The 27,512-nt window shown below is 38.5% G+C and overlaps 2 protein-coding genes and 1 pseudogene across 3 annotated transcripts in view; 2 read left to right on the plus strand and 1 right to left on the minus strand.

The window, feature by feature from the left end:
• Nucleotides 1–656: 656 nt before the first annotated feature.
• LOC102036343 (claudin-22) lies at nt 657–1,929 on the plus strand. Its single transcript, XM_005415536.2, has one exon. It carries the CDS (start codon nt 681–683, stop codon nt 1,332–1,334), a length of 654 nt encoding a protein of 217 aa, XP_005415593.1. The 5' UTR covers nt 657–680; the 3' UTR covers nt 1,335–1,929.
• A 601-nt stretch (nt 1,930–2,530) lies between these two features.
• LOC115948859 lies at nt 2,531–3,220 on the plus strand (annotated as a pseudogene).
• Nucleotides 3,221–3,996: 776 nt separating this feature from the next.
• The window catches only part of WWC2 (WW and C2 domain containing 2), a 60,274-nt gene continuing 36,758 nt past the window's right edge, over nt 3,997–27,512 (minus strand). For both annotated transcript variants that reach the window (XM_031064155.1, XM_031064199.1), the window contains 11 exons: nt 27,307–27,387; nt 27,137–27,223; nt 23,808–24,000; nt 22,071–22,241; nt 21,172–21,284; nt 19,982–20,174; nt 17,853–18,017; nt 15,261–15,353; nt 13,929–14,171; nt 8,476–8,603; nt 3,997–6,654 (listed from right to left, as the gene is read on the minus strand). In XM_031064155.1, coding sequence (XP_030920015.1) covers nt 6,588–6,654; nt 8,476–8,603; nt 13,929–14,171; nt 15,261–15,353; nt 17,853–18,017; nt 19,982–20,174; nt 21,172–21,284; nt 22,071–22,241; nt 23,808–24,000; nt 27,137–27,223; nt 27,307–27,387 — 1,534 coding nt within the window. In that variant the 3' untranslated portion in view covers nt 3,997–6,587. The remainder of the gene's footprint in view (nt 6,655–8,475; nt 8,604–13,928; nt 14,172–15,260; nt 15,354–17,852; nt 18,018–19,981; nt 20,175–21,171; nt 21,285–22,070; nt 22,242–23,807; nt 24,001–27,136; nt 27,224–27,306; nt 27,388–27,512) is intronic.

Below are 27,512 nucleotides of genomic sequence, written 5' to 3' on the forward strand. Positions count from 1 at the left end.
GTCTCCTTTTCCCCTTAAGAGTCTGTTAAAACAAAGCCCATTTTAAAAGAAATGAATGTAGAAAATGTGAAACATAAGGATCTTTTACAAAGTGTCTTTTACAGGGCTGGGTACATAAAACAGGGCAATAGAAGATAAGCCATTATGTAGGTTGAGGAAGCCTAAGAATAAAGATTATAGGCAAACAGTCTACCTTTCTTTACAAGGCCTTGATTTACATCCCTGAAATCTCAAATTTAGCTATTACAATGAAGTCCTGTTGCACACAGAGCTGCTTTTTTATCACCACTTAAAATCTAATTAATCCGTATTGAAGCACAAAGATTTCTGTTGTGTTTTAGGGTGAGGGGTCATAGAGCCCTCTTTGTTCATCCTCAGGCTTGTAATCATCAGGCATTGGGATATAATTTTACCAAGCAAATTGGAAGGTAACAGATCAAATCCTTATCGGAAAGCCTAACTCATGGTTTAGTGAAGCCCTTCGTCCTTTATGTGAAACTTTATATTCGTGAAGAACAAAAACGTGTTTCAGAGCTTGCAAAGGGTTAATAGCAAGGGCTTATATTTGGGGCAGCAGAGACCTAAAATCATCACAGCTTCCACCATCACTCAAGGTAGCAGTTGGTACAGAACTGCTGGGGAGACCTTTCTCCTCAAGCTTTCAGGACTCTGATCTTACAATGGCCTCAGTCTACCAACCAGTGATGCAATTAAGTGGCATATTGGTCTCTCTGTTGGGATGGGTCCTGTCCTGTCTCACCACCTACCTACCACAGTGGAAAAACCTTAACCTGGAACTAAATGAACTGGAGATCTGGACCATGGGACTCTGGCAAGCTTGTGTTGTCCAGGAAGAAGGCGGAATGCAATGCAAGGACTTTGATTCTTTCCTAGCTTTGCCTCCAGAGCTCAGGATTTCTAGGATTTTGATGTTTTTTTCCAATGGATCAGGGCTTTTGGGCCTTTTGCTCTCAGGATTTGGGTTGGACTGTTTGAAAATTGGTGAAAGACAACAGGAACAAAAGAAACGGTTGTTGCTGTTTGGAGGAATGCTCTTCTGGATATCGGGAATTACAGCTATTGTCCCGGTTTCCTGGGTTGCCCATGCCACAGTCCAGGAATTTTGGGATGAGAATATACCAGATATTGTTCCCAGGTGGGATTTTGGGGAAGCATTGTTTGTTGGCTGGCTTGCTGGATTTTGTCTTATATTAGGAGGATCCCTACTTAATTGTACAATCTGTTCTACTGAAGTCCATCCATCTTCGGTCCATTATGCAGTAGCAGAACAGCAGGATCAGTGTCAATGCTTGGAAACTGAAATAAGGCCTTAAAATGGGAGGTCTTAAGCAGTACAGCAATACTGCCCTATCTTTTCCAAACCCTAGTGCAAGCCAGAAGCTTGTTCCGGTAGTAATTCAAAGGACTCCTTGTTATGCAGCTCATTTCCTAAATTTATATCTGTTTTCTCCATAAACTGGTATTGCAAGGTGGTGTGCTTAAAACTGTTTTGCAGCAAAATGCTGAGGAGTTCACAGACTGCACAGAAAAGGTGCTTTTGCTTTCTTAACTGCACTGTAAAATCCTGAAAATGAATATGCATCTTCTCTTTCAGCTTGGATTTTAACCAAAATGTGCTTCCTTTTTTATGTAACCAGTGAAATTAGCCACAAAGTTTGACTCCCTGTTGCAATTTTCCACTTGACTGATGCAGTGACATATGAACTTAGAGGAGATGTCCGATCCTAAACTGTCTGAATACCTGCATTGCATCAAATGGTTTTTCTGTGTATTTGGAAATAGTAGGTTTCTGAAATTGTAGCAAGCTTTGCAACTGTCTTTTTGTGCATGGGGTGTGATGGTGTGGGTGCTTAGACCCAGCAAGCTGTGTTTTTCCAGTCTGCCACATTAAACTGCCCATACAGGTTATTGTGAGTGTTTCTGGCACCTGCATACTTTATGCACCAAAAATAGGCTGAGAAATGCTGCTTTAAAAACCAGTGTAGCTATCTTCCTCTGACACAGGTCTTGAGTCGTTATGCATCCTATCTGAGGTCCCTTAAGTTCCATTCACTCATGTTTGGAACATGTTGCTGTATATTTGACATTAAACATATGACATTTAACTGGCCACAAAGCAGACAGTATCATTTGCTCTAAGTGGAAGTGCATCAATGTGATATTAGAACTTAAACTGTGAGATGCCAAAATCAGCAAAACTGCTGTAATGCTTTAGCTGATTGATGGAAAACCAAGTATAAGCTTTTCTTAAAAAAAACCCCAAAAACTAATGAAAAGTGAGTCCAACTGTGGCCAAACCATTCTGCTACTGCTTTACCACACCGCAGCCCAGTCCCCCAAACACTGCACATGGAACCGGGCAACACAAAGCAGGAGGGAGGGGAGAAGTACTTCATACTTCATAGAGCATTATTTTAACTTGTGCTTATTTATGACAGAGTATGACAAAGAACTGAGCTGAACAGTGCCTGCAAAAGCCAATGGTTTTGGGCTTCTGTGATTGTAAAAAATGAACTTGGCAAGCAGACACAGGCTAGTGTTAGCTGGATTTCTGCTGTCTGTGCTAGGAAGGATTTTAACAGATATCTGTAACTACTTACCAGGCCGGAAAAATCTCAACTTAGACATAAATGCACCAGAGCTTTGCAGCATGGGACTCTGGCAAATGATGTAGGAACACAGTGTAAAGATTTTTATTCTTTCCTAGAATTCAAGGCTTCCATGATTTTAGTAGCTACATAAAATGGACTAGGACTTCTGAGCCTTGTGATCTTCAGTCCTGGTTTGGACTGTCTAAAGATGGAGGATACAGTGGAGAAGACAAAAAAAGCTGTTATTACCTGGAAGAATACTCCAGGTGAAGTCTGGAGACCCTGTGCCTTGCTTACACTGTAATCCAGGAGATTTAGAATGGCAGCATCCCAGAGATTCTGCTCAGATAGGAATTAGGGGATTCCCAGATAGGAATCTGTAGATTTATTCTAATTCTAGGGGGATCTCTACTCTTCTCCACAATCTGTTTATCATCTGACCATCACTTACAAGAGCAGTATCCAATGGCAGATATACAAGATGCCCATCAGCATCTGGAAGCTGGAAATGGAAGACTTAAAAAGGGGCAGGGTAGGTTTTCTAACATCTTGCTTGCATTACAGTAAGAGACAAAGACCTGCTCAACAGACAGGTTACTGTTTACAAGAGTGGGGGTGGGATTCTTTCTTACCAAGTAGTTCCTTTAATCACTACTTACTTCCACTTTTAATGACATGAATTGATGAGCTATGGCAATTTAAGCCACCATTGTATTTCTCCCAAGTCTGATAAATGGCAGATTTTGTTTTTGTGGTATGACTTGGAGGAGTGAGTATAAAATTTTTAATCTCTAGGCCTGCATGGAGACTTGACCATATTTTAAATGGCAGAACTCCTACTGGGGCTGCTTTAGGTATTTTTTACATAAGAATATTAGTTGAAGTCTGAAAGAGTTTGTATCACCAGTTCACCATCCACTACAAAAACCTAATGCAGTTCAACGTTAAATGAAGTTTGCTGGGCCTGTATCATTTACAGTAAACTAAATGTTCTCAGACATATTAAATGTAATGCAAGATTCTCCATTGTGTGAGAGAGAGAGAATATGACCACCTCTATCCCTGCCCAATCTCTCTCTCTAAGGAAAGCCAGTATTTCTGGGCAATAATGAGCTGCTGTCTGGAGGAGACTCAACCATGTTCATTGCAGGTGCAGTTTGTACTTCATGAATGTAAAGAACTAACTTCAAGTATATGAATTAGTTTCCATATTAGTTTCCATATAACTTATCCTTACAGCTGTCAGTGATTGATGAGAACTTTCTATAGATTGCCATGATTTTACATTGACAAAGCTGTAGCAGCCATCTATTTCTGCAAAGACCATATAGAGAGACAGAAGAGCAATAAAAAAATTAAATAAAACACTGGTCTGGAAAAGAGCTTTGTTAAAAAATGTATTTTCCAATCACTGAAACACATGAAAAGTGCAGAGACAAGTTAATCTATGTAATGTACTTGCATACTCTTACAGACAAAATTAGAACAGAAACACATTCAGAATATAACCTGATTAAATATTTAGTTCAGTCCTGAGCATTTGATATTTAATACAGTATAAACATAGCAATAGTAAAAAGAAAAATAATCTTAAAATTATTTGTGTTCTATTACAATTTCTGTTAAACTTTGCTCATTTGGCTAAATATTTTTGTACCAATAATATTTACTTTTTGATATATTCAACTGCACTGACATTGGTACCTGAAATAGAACTAATTACATTCGTTATACCCTGCTGTGCGGGGTAAATTTCACTTCAAGAGTAATATTTATCACTTTACACTGATGGGACTTTTTTTGTATGTAATATTTTAGCTTATTCTATTGAGTGTTTCAAGTGTGACACACTGAATTAGTAAAAAACCCCAAAACTCCAAACCCAGAATTGTTAAAAGCTGCCTATAAAAATGTTCAACTTTACAAATCTGGAAAATGAAGAGCATGAATATGTCTGTCTCTCATTTTTAAAGGAGTTTTGTAAGCTCAAGCCAGCAATACTTAACCTTGCCTTATGCTTACAAATCAGACAATAATACTTTTTTTGGAAAATTATTCAACATTTGAGAAAAACCAGCTAACTGGGCAAGAATTTAGACACCTCTAAGTATTTTTCACAACAGCATCCTTAATGACAAATACTTTTATGGCCAGAACTGAACTATATTAAACAGAACATAAATAAGACTGTAAATAAATAAAAAGAAAAATCATAAAGTAGACCTCTAAACATCATTCTACAAACACCTTATATAATCAAATTGTGAAGTTGAAACTGTCAACCTTCATTTCACCTCTACATTAAATAATTCCAGATTTATTTTTTTAATTGACCTTTCAAACATGAATGTGATCTCAAAGACACAAAAAACAAATGGGGCATTCATAAAGGATGTTGAATCAGTCATCTTGCTCAAAATAGCATGTTTGGCTTTATATTTCAGTGAACTGATGTATTTGTGCATAAGAAAACCCTTGGGTGTTACACAGACCTGTCATTACAGCATTGTCACTTTGAATCTAAGACAGCTGCTACTGTATTGTGGTTATATTGTTTCCATTTGCTCAGCAAGTAATGATAACATTTCTGAAAGATGAAGTTCATGCAATGTGGCTTGTTGCTTGGGGAAGAAAACTGTAGCCAGTGAATGAAATACATCTGAGTGCAACATACTAAGTAGAAAATGAAATATTCTGTTCTGTACAATATCCACCTACTTACACAGTATCCAAAGAAGATGATCCCAACTGCTTTACCAAGACAGGACTGCTTCAACACCTACATACAATGTTCTGAGCTTCTAACAGAAGGCATCCAAGTTGCCTTCTGATGAAGCAGCCTGCTAGGAAGGAGCATGTAAGACATTTGAAACAAGCTGTTCACATCTATTCATTAAACATGTGCACCCCCAACTGCATACAGGGTCAATTGTATAGTTTAAAAATTGTTATTTATTGAACCAAAATTTGTGCAGACTTTTAGTAAGGAGCTTTTTCAGAAAATGGTTTACCTTACCAACAGGACTGAGTTAGCATGTGAGAGATTTTTTTCTGGTATAAATACTTTCATGATGTATCTCCAGATCTGCAAACCTAGCACACTTCTTCATTATTCCTAGCTGGCAATCAGACAGCCCCCTAGGACAAATGATTAACAGAGGAAAAACTCTGTTTTAAGAGCACAGTGGGTATAACTATTCCAATTTCAACGGTGGTATTATGAATTTGATTCATCCTGTTCAGAAAGCAGCTGCCCCTTTTTGTAGTCTCAAAGTTAAGTTTTTAGGGTTACTTGTCTGCCTTACCTTTCTCACTCTCCCGCAGATACAAGAAACCTTTTAGTGCAGGTTAAAGTACTGTACATTCACAAAACTAAACTCTGAACTCTGTATCTTCCTACAAGTATTAAAAAAACAAAACCAGAAAAAAATGATTTTCAGAAACAAAATTACATCGTGGATGATGAATCTAATCAGCAGCTGTTGTGAGGCAGCCTGGATGTTTTGGAAAGGAGCTTACGCTTGTGGTTAACTTTAAACTATAAAAGTTACACTCTTGTACAAAAGTATTGCATGGCAGAACAGCCATTTTCACAGTCTGCTCACATGAAAATAGTGAAAAGATAAACAATTGTCTGTTGAACATAATTTCTCTCAACACAGTGCAGTTCAACAGGATCCATGCTTAGTACTGCCTTTGTTCCATCTTTACAAAATAAAAACACCAATGTGATACACACAAACTGTACAAAATCAGCATCAGCATACCAAAATTAATCTACTTTGGTTTTCTGTTTGTTGGGGCTTTTTGCCATTTTTTTAAGCTTACAACAATTCAGTTCACTATATTTTACAAATAAACATATCAATAATGAATGTAAAATAGAAGATCTTTGAAAGCACATCACTGGAGCTACAAAGCTCATCTGAAAAGAGATGAACAAGTGGAAAAAAACACTTCAATGAAAACGCATAATTATACATCATCAGCTGGAAGGGCTGGTATACTGATCTTTGCTCTTGTGAAGTATGCTATCTTCTCCCTGAAATTAGAAAATAAGGGATTTTTTTAGCATTTGTGGCATGACTTCAATGTTATCTGCTGTAGAGTTGCTAATATAAGAGCATAGTTCTTTAAAACACAGGAAAATACACAGAAAATTTATTTACAACAAATGTAGCATTCTGACACAATTACCTTCTTATGCAGATTTATGTAAAAAGCAGTTCCCAGTTTTGAAAGAGAAAAATCACCAGTATTTCATTAATAACTGCAATGATGAGACTGAAATGTAGTTCCAGTCACTGAATTTCCAATGATCATATTTTCAGTAGGGGGATGAGAAAGCAAAATAAATCATTTTATCCAGACATGGGAAAAGGCCAAGCAGGGAATAGTCGTGTCTGGGCAAGACTCAGAGAAGCAGAATTGTCAACCCATTCTCCAGTTGCTTCCCCTGTGCTGTTAACTTTTCTGTCACCTATGAACTGAGACATTACTGAAGCATAACAAGTTTATATAGTGTTGCCTAGCAGCAGACTAGAAAGCAGAAGAGAATTATTGGGGGCTTACAAATTAAAGCTCAGAAGAGTCATCCTTCTTGAGAGCTTTAAAAATGTCTCTCTGTGATTAGGCTGAGGCCACAGCACTGTAACAAGTCCAACTAGCAGGGCATGCACAATTCAGCCTCCAGAGGCAAGTATTTATCCAGAAGACTAAACCATGTTTTCTGCTGGAGTTTCCATGAAAAACAGTAGCTCAGAGCAAAACCCAAACTGGCTTTCTCTTCCTAGTTGTGTGGTGACTAGAAAATAAAGGAAAAATAGAGCCTTTTGATACACATTCCTGTAGATTTAGGCAGCAGTCTGTCTGTGATGATGCTTAAATGACCAGCACAGGCCAAAACCCTTTCTCAAGACATGCACAAAAAGTGAAATCTTCAAGATGCTCTGAATTTCAAGCTGAAGATAACTCAGCTGTAACACATCTTAGCTGAGGAACCCCTTTCCTTTCTCTCTTGCTTTGATTCTGTGTTTAAAAAAAAAGAAAAAAAGTCTCAGCAGCCAACTTAAATTTCCTGTAAAGGAATCCAAAATTCAAACTTGAAAAATGTGTGGTAACTGACAAAACAAACCAAATTAATTTGCAGTACTATTTCTATGTGCAAGAGCAAGCACTGCATTTTTCAATCAATAGATGTATATTTATTTTTATACAGAAGTGTTGGCCTCTAGGCTGCAAGCCCTGCCACTTACTGGCCAGTCTTTTAGGAATTTAGACGAGAGAGGATTAAGGTTTAAGATAAATAGTGTTCATTCTGACTTATGCTAAGTAAGAACACTTCATTAATTGCTTCAAGTAATTGGTTGCTTCACAACCAAAAAGAGAAGGGAAACAAAACAGAGGAGGGATTCAAGATCTTTCTTAAATACTAAGTCTTGAGCAAGGTGCAAGTAGTGGTTAATGAGTTTCCTGATGAGCTGTGTCCTGTCCTACTTCTCCTTGAATGGGCATTTGTTTCAGGCCCTTGCCATCACTGGAAGAGCTCCCATGACTTAAAGCCCACTGTCAAACTGCTGTGGATGAGGTGAGCTACAGCAAGAGTCACACACATGCCTGCCTATAGCAGATGTCACACAGGGTGTGACACTCCACTCAGCTTCCTCACCAGCTCTGAACTGCCACATGAGCAGGTCATCTGAAAGTCCACTTAGAACCATGTTAGAAATCTGTGATGTTTCTGGCAAGTCAAAATCATGTGGATTTTTTTACTAATACTACAGAGCATGTCTGATTGTACCTAGAAACAGTTCATGTTACTTCACTACATTAACAAGAGCATGAAAAGCAGAACAGGGCATACCTGAATGACTGCACCTGCAGTGGCACTTTCTGGCTCTGCTCCCGTAGCCGGCACACATCCTTAGAAGCCTTCCTCATCAATTTCTCAGCACTTAAACCTTGTTTCTGCTCTTCTTTTGACTGTTCAGCCTGTATCAAGAAAAACAACTGTATTTTGCTGATAATGAAAAACTACTCATTTCAAAGAAGTGAGAGATGCTTCTGTGTTGAGCAAAACACTTGGCAGTGTCAGGTTTACTGTTGGGCTCAATGATATTAAAGGTCTTTTCCAGCCTAAATGAATCTATGATAATCTCTATAGAAAAGGTCAGCAAGATAAAAGACTGACATCACAAGCCTAAGCCATGGCTGTGAAATAAACTAATGGGGCTTTTCCTAAAAAAAAAAAAAAAATAGAGCAAATTCTGTGCCATCACACGTGGGTACTAGGTTTTGTAAATTCTGATATTTCTTAGAGCTGTAGTTAGACAATACCTAACATTGTATGAGCACAAGTTGTCTATCCAAGCATCTTTTTAGAATTGTGAGCCACCGATTCTCTTCCCATATAAAATACTTCTATTTCCTGACAAAAGCTCTCAGGAAAGTTGCCTATACCTACTCTAAAGTGACTGACAGAAAAAACAGGGAAGGCGTGCTCTCAAAATACATTTTCAGGTTTTGTTGACCACGTTAGCAAGGAACATGAACTTTTGTGACTTTATTCATGACATAGTACCTATTTTGCACGAGACTCACTTCTTTCATTTGCATTGTAGAGGTGTAAAAGCCAAGGCAAGTGAACAGAACACCAGTGGTAACAAGAGATGAAAGGTCCTTTGTGAGCACTGCTGAGCAGCTACATACCCCACAGTAAGTGACTGAATTTCTGTACCTCACTATTGCTAGCTCTATTACTTATGTCTTTACTAAGCATCAACAGGACAGCTACAGCTATGGCATCCACCATTTCAGCAACAAGACTGCTATTAATAGCTGTGCTTTGGCTTTAAAAACTTTATCAAGGCTTTCTGAATATCCAATAATTTGAACAGTAACTCTTTTTAGGTGGGCAGTCATCTGAAATTCTAAGATAAATGACCCCCATTCCTACACAGGTGAGTTCTGTAACAAATGCATTTTTGCCCACATCACATGTGGGGTGCATGGCGTGGGCAGTGCTTTTCTAGACTGCAGAGGCTATAAGACAAATGTTATTTATTGTATTTTGAATTTTGTCAGCCATCAAAATTCAATAGAAGCAGTTCACGTTCTTAAACAGCTATAAAGTTGCAGAGACTTTAGTTTTTGTTTCTTTAGAGACTTGAAAATGCTGTTCATTACCTCAAATTAAAATACATTTGCAAGGCTGAAACAGCAATCTTCAAAGCTAGTTTGTGACTTAGAAGTTCACATCCCAGTTCTGAATTCAACCCAGTAGACTCCTAAACAACAAAACCAACTAATTCAAAAGAGCTAGTCCACACTATCAGTTTCATACTGGGTAGTTATAAGAAAGCTGCTCACAGCAGGATAGTGGTACCCTCTGTCTGTTGAAACGCACTCTGGTTTCTATATGAAAGTGTTTTACATGAAAGAGAATCACCCTTTCAAAAAACTCACTCAAAATCCAGTCAGCTTGTACTGCTGTTAACTTCTTCAGTCCCCAACTCCAAAATAGCTATGATTTTAAAATGAAATTAATCTATAAGTATTGTTTTCTTTATTAGTTACTGAACATAAATTTGCAATCTACAACTGGTAATGTCTTAATTAATTTCACGTATGTCACTGGTCATATGTTTTACCAGCTCCCCTAATTAATATTTACCATCAAAGCACTAAACATACAATATTTCAAAATTTTCTAATTTATCCTTCCCTAACTATACATGAGATTCTTGTGATTACTGCATTTCATGTTTAAGAGCATAGATGACTTGCTTTCATACTCTCTATTACCATGTATCCTTTTTTCATTTTTGAATCCATTTATTTTTTAAGTATGCTCTATGAGAAACCTGGATTTCAGCCCAATGTCTCTAGTAATATGCATATGAGAAGGTATGTACATAATCAGGTTTATATTTACGTTATGTTCTTTGATTGCTTTATATAAAATTCAGAAAACCACACTAATACAAGGGCCAGACATTCAATAAGTCCTAAAATCTGGCACATTTTGTGATGTACCCCTCCCCGCCCCCCCCGGGGCCAGTACAGCATGATCTCAGATTCTTTAAGTGACCTGAAAACACTCATTCATGACACTTATCTACCAAATGTAAGTGTCAGATAGGAATCTCTCTATCTGGGCTTAGCTTAAGCTTAAGTTAGTTTAAGATGACAAAGAAGAACCACTATCAAAATTAAAGCTGAAATGCTATTTCCTGTCTTGTTATTCTGTGGGTTTTGTATAGAAAAAACTGAATCCAAAGAAAAACTGTGCTAAACACCAAATTATTAGGACAAGGACATACATATTGGTATTAATGACATAATTACATATTCCCTCAACATAAATTATGTACTAGAAAGAAATAAAGAAGATATTTACAGGAATCTTTTTTGGATATAAACAGCAATAGTACTTTAGAGGACACTAGGTGTCTGTAAACTTACTTGTATGAGGATTTAAGACTCAAACTTTGAAACCCTGTATGATTTCTCACAAATACCAAATCTAAACAAGAGAAAATGCTTCTGGTGCACAGAATTATCTCTGTTTTTTTATTAGTGGGCATTACATACTTCCTGCACTTAGGAAGGTGTGGAAGGAATAAGAGAGAAGGTCTGGAGTCTGTGGATCTGGCTTCAAGCAGAGTAACTAACTGCGTGCTAGCAAGCAGCCACTGATTTTTAACATCCCCCACATCAGTGGTTTCATTTTTCACTCGAGACTCTCTCAATTTCTCTGGTGTTTCCAGCTGCTGCATTAGTCTGTGCCATTATAATGCCTGCAGGTTCTGAGAAATAATCTATGACAATGTTCTCTAGGCTGCTGTGTTTTTCTAACCCAAGGGGAAACACTGACAACATAGTACAGCACTCTCAGGGTTGTTTTGCTCCGCAGGGGACAGCTGCAGTGATTTTAAGGGTAGAAATATTTCTAGAAACTTTGTAAGCACTCTTCAAAGAGGTGGAGTGACTGTGATCATTGTTCTGACTTTTACCTTGGGAAGGAGGACTTAAATGCTGTGCTACTGCCCGCATATATTTTAGGAATGTGTATTATTACCCTTACTCTTCACCAGTGTGTGTAATGGTGCTGATCACTGACACGAGCCATACAAAATGTGACAAACCTACCTCCTGCCTTGGAAGAGCCAGCTGAAATAAAGCACAAATCCAAAGGATTCATAATATGAAATGTTGCAGAGGCATACTCTGTTCTAGAGGGAACAGTTTTAGAATGGGAGTAGTTTTAAATTAAACACTCAGAAAATATAATTTCTGTCCTGCATCCAGTATTAGATATAAACTATTAAATTCCACATAGATTTAGCTATGCTTCTTTTCTATAAGTTACTATTTCTATGAGTTAAATCTTAGATCAAATGAATATAATGGTAAAAACCAATACAGTTACACTAAGTTTAAACACTGCACTATCTTCCCCCATTTTGCCCAATGTTTTTCAGAACACTCATCAATGTTTACCCTAAACTCTGCCAGTGTTTTATAGTCATTTTAGTACTCCACTAACTATAACCAACAATAGATACGAAAAAGTGGGACCAGAAGACACAACAGGACATAAATATAGAATTGGGAGAGCATGCTGGGGAGAAGTTTTATTTCCTAAGGTATCAGTCAAGGATTTATTGAAATATGTGGTGCCATTACATGCATTTTTCTACTATGAATTTAGCCAATCCATAAATTAATAATTTTTTGAACCTAGGCAAATTTGCAGCACTCAATGTTTTATTGAAAACATTTTTACAGTTTCTGAATGTCATGCTATGTTTGCTTGCATTTAACCTGCCACCTGTTCAATTTTCTACTTCTTGGTAAATACAAGACCATGATTAATTGCTCTCTTCCATCTCACTCATGGTTGTGTGGACTTCAATTGTAGCTACTTAGCTGTTCCTTACACAGAAATTGTTTCCTCCCTTGACCATCCTTGTTGACTCTCTGTAATTTTATCATGCACTTTGAAAAGGGAAACCAAAAATGAACTATGTTTATGGTACAGGCATAATAATATTTAGACCTCAAGGCAATGATATGTTTTGTTCCAAGTATTTTTCTTAGCAATTCCTGTCTTATTTGCTTTTTGACATCTGCTGATCCTGTGATGTTTTTGTTTATGTTTTGCTCTCATATGGGGAGTACATCATTCCTAACATTTCCTAACAAAGAGCTCAGCTTTGTAAATGTAAATATTAGGATCATCCTTTCCTCTTCTACACAAGGCTATTTACTGACATTTAGCTTTTAAAATCAACAAAACAACAAAACAAACAACTATTGCTTACATATGAGGAGGGCCTCTTGTTAAAACATTCCGTTTTTACAACTCAGAATAACCTGGTGTATCTAAACACAAGTCTCTATCAACTATAAAGAGCTAAGGAGCACAGATCCCTCCTGGCTGTCACTCACAACCTCCCCTCATTGAAAACTGATGTACACTGACAGACTTGAATGGGAAGGGGGCTCCAAAAGGTGTCTACTCCAACCTCCTGCTCACAGTAGATGATGCCAGAGCTGAGTAGTCAGGGTCTTGACCAGTAAGGTTTAGAATACCTCCAACTATGCAGGTTGTGTGGGTTTGTTTTACTTTTTTTTTTTTGGTTGGGTTTTTAACTCCTCCAACAACCTCTCCAGGGCCCTATTCCAGTCAATGATCTCCACCTCCATAATGATTAAAAAAACCAAACAACCTCCCAAAAAAACATAATAAAAGTCCCACAATATCTGACTTATTAATGTATCTTGTTGGAATTTTCCATATTCCAACTTCTTACTGTTGCATCTTATTCTTCTATCCTGTTTCTTGTCTTTTAATCACGTGGGGGCATGATTAGTAAGTAGTGGTAATTGCTCCTTCTACCTTTTACAAGCACCTTTTGGCTACAAGTTCTGTGCAGACTGCAAAGCAACTGATGCTGAGGGACAGAAAGCACATGCAAGTCTGTAAAAGCATGGCTGGGATGTGAGAATTCTAAATTAAGTTTTAAGTAAATGCTATTTTACTACACCAACCATAACTATTACTGTAAATAATAGTTTCTAATGTGACTTACCAAAGTATTTAGAGGGCCTGAGGAAAATGTTACCTCAAATTCTACGTTTAATGTTGTAGTATTGATCAATAAAGAAACAGTTTACACTATGTAATTCAGAGATTAATTAGTAATGTAATTAGTCAAATGTGAGCTTCCTTTTAACATCATTGTGCAAATTCTTTACAAATTTGAATCAAAGGTAGGGGCATACTTACACATACGTGAATGCTGCTCATACCTGTTTTTCAGCTTGTTTCAAGAGTTTCTGGAAACGTTCATCCTCTAGCACACACAGAGGGAGGTCTGCCTCTCCTCTGCCTTTCATTTCCTCAAGCTTTTGTTTCAGGTCCCTCAAGGCCTGGAGCTCGTCGTTCAGACGGTTCTGTCTCGTGCGCGACACCTGGAGGTCCAGCTCCAAGTCCAGGGAAGTGCGCACGGGGCACTCTTGCACAGCTCTTCGCAGCATGGGCTGGCAAACGGGCTGAGTCGTTTGGGAGACAGGACAGTGACAATTAATACCTAGAGAGGCTGGTGGAGAGCTTGACATACTGCAGTCATAAAAACTCAAATATTCTGGGGAGGGGGGGAAGGGGAGGTTTACCAGTCTTTTTTTCTGATATAAAAAAATTCACCTATCCTGGAATTTTTTCTGTAGTCGCTAGCTAAAAATAAATGCTCTAACCAAGTGTGCAATGATATATTTAAGGTTAAAAACAAAAAACCCATTCTGATCCCTGGGATGACACTGCTGGGAGACACAACACTACACAGAATTCCCCACAGATGTCAACTACAATATTTATTCTTGTAAATATTTGCTTTTTCAAGGCCTAACTGAACACATAACGTTACAAACTCTGTAAACATGCACTTCTTCAGCATATTTCACATTATTTACTGTCCTTTTAACTGTGACTTTCTGCATGAGTAAGTCAGGCAGGAGAAGCCATCTCAGACTATTCAGCATCCCAGACTTTTCTTTCTTATACAAAATGTATCCTGCTTCCTGGTAACAAGGCTTCCAAAGGACTATTTTTCTAGTTAAAATTAAGATTAAAATATAACTCTCTAAATTCATGTAAGAATGAATTTCATGCAAGAGACTCTTATTCTCTTGTCCTTCAGTCCTTTTGCTACTTGAATACTTCTGGTGGAGCGTCAATTCCCTTTAAAAGGACATCTAAATCCTTGAAATCTTCACCAAAATTTGCTCAAGATCTATACTGCTGGTGTTGACTTTTGTGCAGCATAGGCCACCTTGTGTCACATTCTTTAACACAGATCCCTTCTGACAGTAACTTAAGTTCAACAAGAAATGCCATGATGCTGAGCATCAGTGTCTCGCTGCTGGATTCAGTCATGACTAAAACAACACAGGATTTGTTGGAGGGGAGCTGACATTGGACTGAGACCACTATGTTGATATTTCAAAATGAAACTACAGGACAGAATTGTGGTACTTGTGTTGCTTTTGCTGAAATACTTGAAATAAAGGGCATCCTCTATGCCATTTGATATTCCCAGTGTCCCCATGGTTCATTGCAAACCACGTGCAGGTAACAGCACATACCTGTTTAACTCTCAGGCTCCGTCGTTCTGTGGCGTTTCTCACAAACAGAGACTTCTTGGCCAGCGTGGAGCTGTCGCTGTCGCTGCGATTCAGCTGCCAAAATGTACAGAACAAACAGACATAAAGCACCTCCAGATGCAAATACACCTGCACTGGTAGAACCAGTCAGTGAACCTCAGCTTTTATATACATTTAGGTCATATTCTTAGTATAAAGTTAACAAGTTTGCAACTAGAATAAGCATCTACTCTAAAATTATAATCCTATACCAAGAGAACCATTGATCTTACTGAATGGTAAGACTCTTTAGGAATGCAAGGAAGGTAACCTTGGTTATTAAGTACTGATAAATCATTGTCTGGCTGCAGATACAAACTATGGATTTTGCTTACCTGGGGCAGGCTTTTAACAAATTTACTACAGGGAAGGTAAATTACTGTAGACATGCACCTGTCCAACAAGCAGTATTTTTGTCTTGTTATTAATTGCAACAAGCAAAGGTGTGCCTACAGCTTCCTTCAGAAGCACTTCCTGCTTCCTAAAATCATGTGCCACAGCTTGGCAGTAGCTTCTTCATAACTTTAGCATTATTTCATACACATCAGTGCAGAATGATTGTTAGGTGCATCAGCATCAGTAGGTGGTCAGAAGCATCCCTCTGCAAAATATGTATTTCAACTCTTCAGGAGAGGACAAGAAAAGGAATCCTTCTGCTAACATTTCAGTAAGCAAAGGCAGGGCCCTAAAGTGTGCTTACACAGGGCTGACTGGGAGCTGGGGTCAGAAGTACAACCACTTGCAATACACAGTACACCTCTTGGGAGACAAATCTGTCTTTTCACCATGAGCCATTACTGGGAGCTCACTCCTTGACACAGAGAGGCAGCTATCATTACTAATGTTCTTTAGGCACTTTTCAAAGGACATTTTCCAAAGCACCAACAGACTTTAGTTCTGTCCATTAGGCCTCAAAGGTCTCTGTTTTCTGTAACAGCAGAGGTGCTCTCTTAAAGCCAGGCCATCTTTTCTGATTAGAGAGCAGCTGGCACTTCACCAGAGTGTATCCAACAGGTGTTCCTCTCATACAGCACCACAACACAAGGAAGACTGGATATGCCCGTGGTACAAGATGGGGACTGGGACTGGGGACACCCCAGCTCTTCAGCCCTCTTTGTGAACTCGGATGCAGCTACAGTGCCCACTCTGGAGCCCCCAGCAGTGGGCAACAACTGTTTCTGACACTGCCAAAGATAGATCTGCAAACATGTTCTTTTCACAGGGTATTTTGCTTCCAGGCAATACCATACACAATGAGAAACAGAATGGTTTATTCCAAGTAAGGTTTTTTTTTGATTCTGGCTCTTGGCAGCAGGTATGTAGCAATGTTCAAAGCTACAAAAGCCCAATACTTTTCCAGATGCAGAAATCTCCAAAGTTTACACTAACTAAACTACTAAAACTACTAGTTTTACTTCCTGTTGAAGACCTACATAGGCAGCAGGCTAAGGTGAATTTTTTTTGCTAATACTACCAATTTCCATGTAGGAATTAAATTCCAGCACAGGAACTAAGATGAAGGTTAGTTTCTGAATTCAGCCAATAATGTATCCAAATTGTGTAAAGGTTGTTAGAAAACAATCTGCTGTATTTCATTCTGGAGGGTATATGGAATAGTTATTTAAGTACGTAGGTACTGACTAATGATTTTTTTTTTAGGCCAATGAGAATCACAGAGAAGTGATGAACATTAAGGTTCCCAAATGATTAAGGCAAATGCCTCTAACTGAACTGGGGAATTAAAGCATAGGTATTAGTTTTTTTAAAAAAACATACTTGTATGAATAACCTGTTAAAACTAAAGATCAAAATAAATTGCCTTTTCTATAGTATCTGTGATTAAAATCTGTAGAGCTGGTAGTCCCCACTTATATCTTTAAACAGCTTATTTTCATAGTTAGTTTAGCAGCAGCAAGACTCACAATTTAAATCTTTTTTTCTTTTTCCATGCTACCATAGATCTAGAGAGACTGGAGAACTTAGCTGCCAAAGCCATGTTTAAAACCCAGCCCTGAGGCAGCGCTTGCACATCTTTCAAAGATGCAATTACAGCAGGATTTGGGCTGCCTAGGTTTAAAACCAGTTGAGATACAAAGCGAGATTTAAAATTGATGACTGAGCTCTTTCCACACTGTTACCCTTAAATGGTTGCATTATTAAAATATGGTAATGCAATGGCATTTTACAGTGAATTCTATTTCATGTTGTAACAAATTGTTTTGCAGCAAGAGTGCTGGAGTTGCTGACGTGCAGGGAAACACTTTTTGCAGAGATCCAGCACAGGCATCTGTGTTATTTCTCTCCAATAGGATGTATTTTTGCCCTAGCAGAGGTGTTTTGCAAGAGTATGCAACTCTGCCGAAAGTCAATTCTACTATACATCAGCTCAGATGGGGAAGGACTCTAGAGAAAGCACAGGCTCTGCCTCTTGCAGGGAAAAGCAGTACATGACTCGGTGTCATTAATGCTTCATTCCAAAGAAGTTAAATGACTCTTTGGTTAATAGCTCTTCATCCCAAGTGTCTCTGCTCTTACCCTGCAGATGTATTGGTTCCGCTGGCCTGGAGAGAAGGTTTGGGAGCGCACTATCATGCTGTTCCTGACAAAGGGGCGCTGTCTGCAGCTCCAGCTGGCTTTGTCCTTGGGTCGGACTGCTGTGGTCTCGTTAACCAATTCCTCAGTGTTAGTCTCTTTATCAACCTGTGAACAGGAATTTAATGGATAAGACTTACTATAACCAGATACATGCCCCCAAATAGTTTCTGTGCCTTCAGACTTCACAAGCATTCTGATTACCTTGTGGTGGATGGAAAAAGACCAGCGGCAAAAAACACTGTGCATTTACAGAGAAGATGTTCTCAGTAGAGAAATACAAAATTCCCAAGAGGCTTAAGAGTGTGTAGAGAGGCTTTGAAGGTACTCTTTGTAGCCAGTAAAGCTGAAGCTTTTGCAGAAAGGCCTTTGTTGCTTGGCAGAAGGTTTGATGCAAACACAGTGCAAGTAATGTTTTTCTTTGCCATTTGCAGACATTATGATTATTGCACATTTGTATTTACTTTGTTTGGTATTTGCAGAAGACCAAGGTTCTGCCATGCCAGAGACGGTGCCTGTGCACACTGAAAGGGGACAGCTGGGAAAATTACACTGCCAAGGTCCTTCCAGACATACTGCCATACATCCTCAAGCCTCAGCAGCAGGGCTGCTTTATGCAATCTCTAGAGCTTCACCAGCCTTGTGAACCCAGGGAAAAGACACTGCTGGCTGCTGTCCCTCAGCACAGCCTGCTGCCCACTAGAGTTGTCCCACATGTGCCAGAGGGAGCCTCAAGTGGCCCCATCCCTGTGGCTGGCACAGCCTGTGCTTACTTCCATGCTGCAATCATCCTGGCTGCTGGGCTAGACCAAGCTCTGCAGCAGCTGGAATATCCAGCGTTACTGATGAGAAATGAGGCTTTTTCTTCAACTTGTGTAATTTAATGAGGTTCATGGTTTTGACAGTGCAGGAGATAAATACAGTGACCTAAATAGCACAATAGCAGCCCTGAGAGCATGTGGCTACAGAGATCTATGCTGTGTCTGGCTCTGCAGTGGGGACTGCTGTCTTTCACTCATTGTCTGGGTCCACCCAGCCCAGGCTTAGCAAAGCACTTGTGTGCGTGTCTAACCTTCACATGTCGTCCTTGCCATCTCCCCTTGCCGAGTTAGGGCTTTGATCTATATTTACTTGCTACCCAGCAGACTGTCAGTCCTTTTAATACCACAGCCTTAGCTCATTTGGCATCTTGCCACATTAATTGGAAGTTAATTACAGTTTCCAGCAAGTCCACTGAGATGTTCAACTTTTGTATTGTCACAAAGTTGAAGGAACGAGATGTCACTCTTCATCTTTTTACTTCTACTATTTTGTAGAACTTGTGGGTTTAAAACATGCAACAGTGTTTTTACTAAGATGCAGAAAGATTCTAAAAATTTTATTTCTGAGAGTGTTCTACCACATCAGGGATGTGTTTACTAAATATTTACTAAAAGTGCTTTCAGGAAAGTGGAATATAATTTCAGAAACAACAGTTACCAAGAACATGGAATTAGAATTTGCTTTATGCAGTGTGGGGGTACAATAGTACCCTCAATTGTTCAAAAGTATACACAGTTTTAATACACATTTTGGAATTTTCTGTTCATTAATCTTTTGTCCTTTTTTCTGCTAAGACAGTTCTTGTATTTCACGCCTAAAAATTAGGGGAAAAAATAAGGAAATCCCTACACTGGCTTAAAGGTCTTGACCCTTGTCAAGCAGACAAATCAGAAAAAAAGAAAAGGACACAATGAAACAGATGTGCAGAAATATTTTAAATATGCACAAGCTGAAGCTACTGAACTACTCTTGTATTTTGAATGTCCTCCATATGCAACAAAAAAAGTGAAGATAGGGAGTCTTGGTTAATTGCCCTGGACTTAAAAGTCCTGCTTAGCATGTCTGTCCAATGTCCTCTTCATAGTTCAGAAGTGACCGCACCAATTTTGTTACACATACATACAAGTGCTACAGCAAAGGCCTCATCAAATTGTAAATGCATAGATGCAGCAGACTTCTATATTAATTGCTCAGAAATAGATTCTAGATATAGTAAGATACTGCAGGAATGTGAATTTTAAGATATTCACCAGTGTTAGAATTACAGCAGCTTGCTGGCTTTCCTGGGCCTCATCACTGTTCTCTCTTTTTTTGTCTTCATTCATTTCTGGTGCATCCATTAGTAACCCCAGGTCATCATTACAGTCACCTTCTACTTCCAGCTTAACGCCATCTTCCTCTTCATCCACAATTTCATCAGAGGCCTCTGCGAGCATCGCTAGCCTATATGAACAGAAGTAGCCCAGGCTTATTATGAAACTGAAAAAGCTCACCAGAGAAAGATACCACAAAGCCCAGACCTGCACTAATGTGTAAGGCATGCATTGTCCTGACAGGAAAAACAACTATCAGCCAAATGTTTCCACTAACTTCATGGGAAGGCCCATTTCATTGCTGCCTCCAGCAAAACTCAGCACTGCTACAGTTCACCTTCAAGGTTGTTATGACACCACTGCACTCTATTCAATAGCTGTAACGTTGTTAATGTTGAAGGACTTTTGTTTTAAGTTATAAAACAAAAGGCTACTCCCCCCTTTCCCCCAGTAAAGCATGTATTTTCTTCTACACTGCAGCTAAGAAATTGAACAATAACAGAACTCAAATAGCAATTTAGCAAGAAATCTGTTTCTTGGGAAAGCTCACTTTTTCTTCAAAAACAAGATCATCAATGGAAGCGCACCCACACTGACTTTGTCAGACAGCAGTTCTCTTTTCAAGTCTAACAGCTTGCCTGTTACAGTTAATGCAACTATAATATTTGATATTTTCCTACATTCCCAGTGGCTTCACAACCCAGGTGGTTTCCCAGAAAGATGTACATGGAATTGAGGAGCAATGGCAGTAGGAGTTCATAGAGCAGTCAAGAGACTGTAAACCTAAAAGAATGTGAATAAATTGACCATACAAGAGAACAAGACTTTACTCCAATTCCAGTGGTGGTGAGGCACTGGAACAGGGTGTCCAGAGAAGCCACAGATGTCCTGTCCTTGGAAATTTTCAAGGCCAGGTTGGATGGGGTGTTGATCATCCTGGTCTAGTGGAAGGTGTCCCTGCCTGTGGCGGCAGCAATAGACTGGATGATCTTTAAAGATCCCTTCCAATCCATACCATTCTATGAATCTATGATCTCCAAAAGTACAGCTCTTTTGTTTGTCTAAGAAGAGGAAGAATGAGCTGAATCATTCAGGCATGAACAGTGAGGGAGGAAAAGTGTCTTTACCAGTCTTCCTCAGAGGCCCTTTGCTCTTGTTCCTTCTCCTCATCTTCAGCCAGCTCTTGTTCTACTGCTTCCAGCTCAGCAGATGTCCTCTCCAGCAGAGCTGACACAGCATCCTGCTCACAAGGAAAAAGATAAACCAGAGTTGAATGATACATAACAGGTAGGAAAATGACAACTCTTGCAAGAGCTGCATTACCCTACTGCTCCCTGATGTCAGCAGACACAATGACCCCCAGATCACGAGGATAAGGGGTTTGATTTGTCAGTGTATAGCACACTGAGTGATTCCTTTTATACAGAGTAAATCTCAATGAAAAACAATTTGTTTTAAAATGACAATGCAATCAAATATACTCCTGTCATCCTTCAATGTATTTTCTCATCTTCCCTCTCGTACTGTTCTTAGGTGAAAAAGGATGCTTTTCAAAGTTACATTTTCTATGCAGTTCTCTTAAGAAGGATTAAAGCAGAAAAGCTTATTTAACCAGAAGAGTTAGTATGTTTTGCATAAACAGCGTGTTCAATGCAATGGCTTTGAGTATGCAGATTCAAACAGTTAATAAATTGCAATTTTTAATGTATGCTTATGAAAATAAGTTACACACTTAAGGAAGCTCTTCAACAACATTCTTTCTAAAAAGAAACACAGCTGAAGAATTTCAAATTGGAAGTGCAATCTTGTATCTAGTGAAAAGCATCTGCCATATCCCCACTCCCATCTGAGAGCCCATGTAGGCCCTACTCACACAAAGTCACTCTGGACAAAAGTGCCTGCAAAACAGGGCCTTGGACCTTCAGGGGATAGCAGTTCCCACATTCAAATAACTACAATGCAATGGCACAATTGGAGTCTCTGGCTTTTTTCTTGCTATCACAGTAATAGCCAACTCATCACTCACCAAGTCCAGTGAGTCCAATGACTGTGATTGCTTGCTTAACAGAAACAAGTATTCATCATTTTGTTCCTTGGGTTTTTTGCCAGGACTCTGCTTGCAAGGCAACAGGTTGTACCACAGAGTACAGGTCTCATCAGAAAGTGATAAATCTGCCAGGCTGATCTGAGTCCCAGCCTGTACAAAATAAGAAAAGGGAAAAATTATTTAAATTTGTTCTGTTTCCTACAAAACATTCTACTGTACTCATCATGCAAAACAGGCAGCACAAATTTGACATGAACCTTAATTCCCTTTATAACTGTACAGTTTTCTATTTCCCTCTACTTCCAGTTAAAATTGACAAATAGAAGTACATGGAAATGTCCTTCATATTGTCCATCCTGCCATCTCTTATTTCAGTTGCAGAAATGTCTCCCCACACCACACCACAGTATTGCACACACCTGCTCTAGTGCATTCAGCAATGAAAACCTGTGCAGCACCAGCTTGTGGGATAGCAAGTGTCACATGATTTTTCAACTGTCCCACCACAAAAATCATGCATATTGCAAATAATGGATGACCTTGCTTGCTCTAACCAGGGAAGAAGGAGATGAAAAGCCAGTAAAAGAGATTAAGAAACCCTTTCATTTGGACAAATGCTGGCATCCACTGAGTTGGTACTCTGGGAAAACTTCTGAAGTACTCATGTTTGGGCTGTGCCTTGGAGATTAAAATCCTTTGTTCTTTGGCAAAGCATATTATCTCCACAGCTGCTGGGCTGCACACATAGCTCTTGCCAAGACCCTGGTCATGCTGTCCAGGGCATTCTGCTGGGGATGGTACTCCTAACTCTTTCATTTGATCTTTGGAATAACTCTTGTCTTTGCTGGGGTTTTTTGTTATTGTTGAGTCCTTTCTTCACCTTTGTATCCTGCCAGATGTTGCATTTTTGTTCTGTTGCCCTTCCCTTTCCTCAGGGGAAAACTCTCACACACTGAAAAAGGCCAACACATTCCCCAGGAATTAAGTTAACTTCCACATTCTGAAAGTGAGGCTGTTTCACAGTAGTCAGAGCCAATGAACCCCAGCAGACTGCAGCATCTCTTCAGTGTGTGGTAACTGCAAAAATCTCACTGTGCTACTAAAATCCCTCTCATGGTGAAAAACTAGTCTTGAGTCGTACCAGACCATGCAAAAGCAATCTGGAAGTAAATGAAGCATCACTGATTCAGTGATGACTACGATTAACAGCAACATTCAAAGTGACAGCTTCCAATAGGCTGATCTATAAATGTCATGCTTTTTTATTTCAACAGATCATAAAGACCAAAAAGGTGTCCATCATATAATCTAAAATAATTCCCAAAATGTAATTTAGTTTGTTCTTTGTGACAAATGGCGATAACAGGGGTTTGCTCTCATTATTTTTTACTGTGGCTCTTCTACAGTTTTTACTTTAAAACCTAGCATTGAAGTTCATAGGGGTTTTATGTATAAAATGGCAAAGATGGAATATCAATCTGTAATTAAAGGGTTAAAGTAGTGTTAGAATTATCAAAACACCTTCCATCCAGGATTAGATTCTGTACCAGGAGTTTCAGAGAAAGGCAGTATTCTAGGTACTATAGCAACAACTAAGTTTTGCTTCAGACTTTGTCTCCAAGTGCTGTGGAATTTTAGCAGCCTTGATCATCATAATAAGAGGGGACACTATAAACAAATGCATGCCAAAAAAGCACCAGAAATAAAACCACATACCAAGCATTCTTCCCGACGAGTCCTACTGACAGCACACACATCTACTCTCAGTGTCTTCTGTAGCAGTGCCACTTGAGAAATGGCTACTCTGAATATCTCATTGAATAAAATGGTTTCCATGGCAGGATGAACTTTAGTGCGGAACAGACAGCTGATATCAGTGGAGGATGGAAGGACTGCTACTCTGATATACCTGCCAGAAACAAAACAACATCTTTACCTCTGTTTAAACTGCCACTTGCTGGTGATGCATGGGAGAAGTTCATCCCATCAACTTAAGGACTGCATAGCAACAAAATTGAACAGTAACTTATCAGTGGAATGGAAAAGAGGTGACAAAGATGAGTGAGGAACTCCCTTGCAGAAACATTTCCCAAGAAGGAATTTTTGTGCCTGGTGAGGTAGTAGAAGCTAGAGTGGAAGCAGTTTCTGACTCTATCCAAGTTTAGTACTGTAAACAATGAAGATCATGTCACAGGTGGTAGGAAACATGTCCTTCATGTTAATTTAAAAAGATGAGAAGAACTGGGGTGGATGTAAAAATTAAATTCTTAGAATAATGCAAGCAGCACTGAAAAACAGTGATGCCTTTTAATCTTTTAAGGAAACAAATCAAACAAGACTTCCAAAGAAAGCAGGAAACTAAGGAAAGCAAGGAATAAAATAGCTAGGGCCATAGCTGCTTAAGATCAATTCATAACATATTAAGTGAAACTTGGAAGAATGCGTCTTGCAAGCCTAAATTGAAGCACAGTGAGTAACTTGAAATTGTTACAAGGCTGCATTCATTTCATACAACAGTAGAAATGGATATTATGTGGATAAAAGTTAACTAGCTAACCTGTAAGTGTCACTTCAGCAGCAGTTTGACACAGTATAGACATTTTAGTCCAATTTGTATGTGCTATTTACCTATTGCACAGTTTCTCATACACACAAATGAGCATAGTAATAGTTTTGCATCTTTTCTGTGCCTATCTATTAGTCTGTTTCTGGTACTGGCTTTAAATATAAATGGCATTCACTAGAGAATAGAATACAATGAAGCTGGCTAAAGCAAGAAGAAAGAGTAGGTCAATGTAAATGATTCTGGAAAATACTTTTTCTCTCAAAATCGATATACTATTATATACACTACTATTATATTTTCTGACTTCATGCAGAGTTTTGTTAATTTTATTGCAGAGTTTCGTTAATTTTATTAAAAACTTAATTTTACTAGTTTTATTTTATTAGTTAAATAAAAAGAAATTAGGTCTGTGAGAAACACGAATTTTTTTACTTAAATTTGGGCATAGTATTTATTTCCCAGTTATGCCAAACTTCTTGGAATAAAGAGCAAAATCTAGGTTGTTTGGTTCACATGTATAGCCTGGATGGCAGGTATCCAGCATTTTGACACGCCAATCTGAGGTGAAGTGGTAGCATATTGTAACTCCAGTAATGCTGCTGCTGTATTCATGTAACTGTAGGTGAGGAATTGGCAGTCTACTGAAAACAGACATTTTAATAGACTGAGCAATTAAAAACATTTATAAAAGATGTAGGAATAGAAGATAAAGTGTATCAAAAGTATGTTTAAAAGGTGGTCCATTAGAACTTTCTTTTAATAACTGTTTGCCAATTTATTGTCATCAGGCCAAATGAAGGGTAAAAAAAGAAGTGAAAGAAATTTTTCTCTCACTTTGTTGTACAGGAGTGGTTACTTTCATTTTAATTAATAAACTTAAAGAGTTGATTGATTAATTAGATTTTACTGTGACAAACCTATGACTTCTCAACTGATGAAGAAGTGACCCTGACACAGTAACTCTTTGACTGTGCTCTACCTAGGCTAAAAGTGAGCAGTTTTTACAGTATCAGTAATGCCTCATGTCAAATCTATTCTTCCATGTGTAAAGGTTCACTAAAGTACTCATTTATCCAACTGATGTTCTAGGAAATGCAGCTATAACGTAGCATCTTTTTACAGACCCAATTTTTGTTATTGTATGTATCTACAGATTATACATACATGCACACAAGTGCAAGTGGCAGAAAAAATGCTATTTGCAAGGTCCTGCCTTTACCCTGCCCCTTCTTCCTCCTTGTTTTGTGCAGCTTTAATTTCATCAAATCTCTTTTAGGAGCAGCAGGTTAGGATTTCTTGACTATCAATTACAACTTCACACTTTAATTCCTGAAAAGATGCCTGCTCTGACCTAGCTTTATGTTACTGAACATCTTTTTGCCATTCTACATTATCTACTTTTCCTCTCACCTGTGTCAATTTATTCTTCTACAGTTTTTTTGTTTTCTTGTGCTAAATGTTAGTGGACTTGGAAGGTCAGCAGAGGAAAGACTAGTTCAAAGAAGGAAGGATAGTAGTAGAACAACCATTTGTTATTAACAAAAACAAACAGAAAAATCCAGCAAGCACCCAGGCCTCTATCCTTAATGCATCCTTTCCATATCCAGTGGCTTCCTATTTATCTGCCAATCAAATTTAAGGCAATGGGATACAAAGGGAAAAGAACCAGCAAGAAAACTAAATTTTTCAAGGATTGTTTATATCCTACTCCAATCTTATTAAGCTTTTCAACAGTTTAAGGTAATCTTACAGTCTGTCAAAAAGCTTGCTCAAGTACAAGTGTCCCCAAGGCAACCTGTACTTATTTATTCAGATGAGAATTTTGGATTAGAAACTCAGTGATAACATATTCAGGTTTTTCTCTACATATGATTTAAACTGCAATTTACTTTTAGACTTTGTTGGTCCAATTTGACTCAAGAACTAATTCCTAACAGAACCCCAAGCTGTAGTTGTTAGGGATGGTGTATCTCAATGTGACTGTGCTTGTCCTCTTGCAATTTATTAAATTACCCCTTTCCTTTAAAAGTGCACTTAAAAGACAAATACTGCTTTAAATACTGTTTTACATCAAAAAGACACATAAATGTAAAAAGACAACATTCTGAGCTGAAAGGATGCCAAAGTATCAAAAGAATGGTTTTGGTAACTATGGCATAGCTGTTTTGCACTCACAATGCTGGAATGTTTAGAAGCAGTAGATAAAACACCATTTTAAAATCCTTTTTTATTCCAGTTTAGTGGGATGTGCAAATTTCCTGATATCATCTTATTCTTGCAGCATTGCTGGAATATGCAAATACTAAATACTACATATTACATAAATACTACAATGCTTAATACTACAACAGTTTGAAAAGTTCTGTACATATTTCAGTGCTCTTAAGCCATAAATCAACCGGTTCCTTTAGAGACTCTTTAGAATTTATTATTATATTCTAATATCTCAACACTACTTCTCAGTGATTGTTTGACTTACACCTTAGAGCCAAGGGGGACAGGAAATGCTTGAAGGTTTCTAAGCCGTGCTATGATTATCACAAAACTTGAATTGCTGTGGTCATATCTGTTAAAGAAAGGACAATACAAGGGAAGTTTACTATTCACATTTATGGATCAACAGAAATATTCCCCTTGCTGGTCACTCACCTGAGTCCTATTTGTACCTGAGCAGCCTCTAGAGTTGTTACATCATCTTCACTGTACACAGTGTCCTCAGTTTCATTTGGTCTAGGAAAACCAGGCAAATACTCAAATTTTGGAAATTTATAGTTACCTTTCAGTAATTATTAAGATATGCATACACAGAACATATAGCCATTCTCCTACACATGCTGGTTTAATTACAGCATGCA

Source organism: Geospiza fortis, unplaced genomic scaffold (genome assembly GCF_000277835.1).
Source record: "Geospiza fortis unplaced genomic scaffold, GeoFor_1.0 scaffold40, whole genome shotgun sequence".
Lineage (NCBI taxonomy): Eukaryota > Metazoa > Chordata > Aves > Passeriformes > Thraupidae > Geospiza > Geospiza fortis.

Bases quoted from the DNA above. Each gene is read 5' to 3' on its own strand.
- LOC102036343 (XM_005415536.2), top strand. From the start codon at position 681: ATGGCCTCAGTCTACCAACCAGTGATGCAATTAAGTGGCATATTGGTC.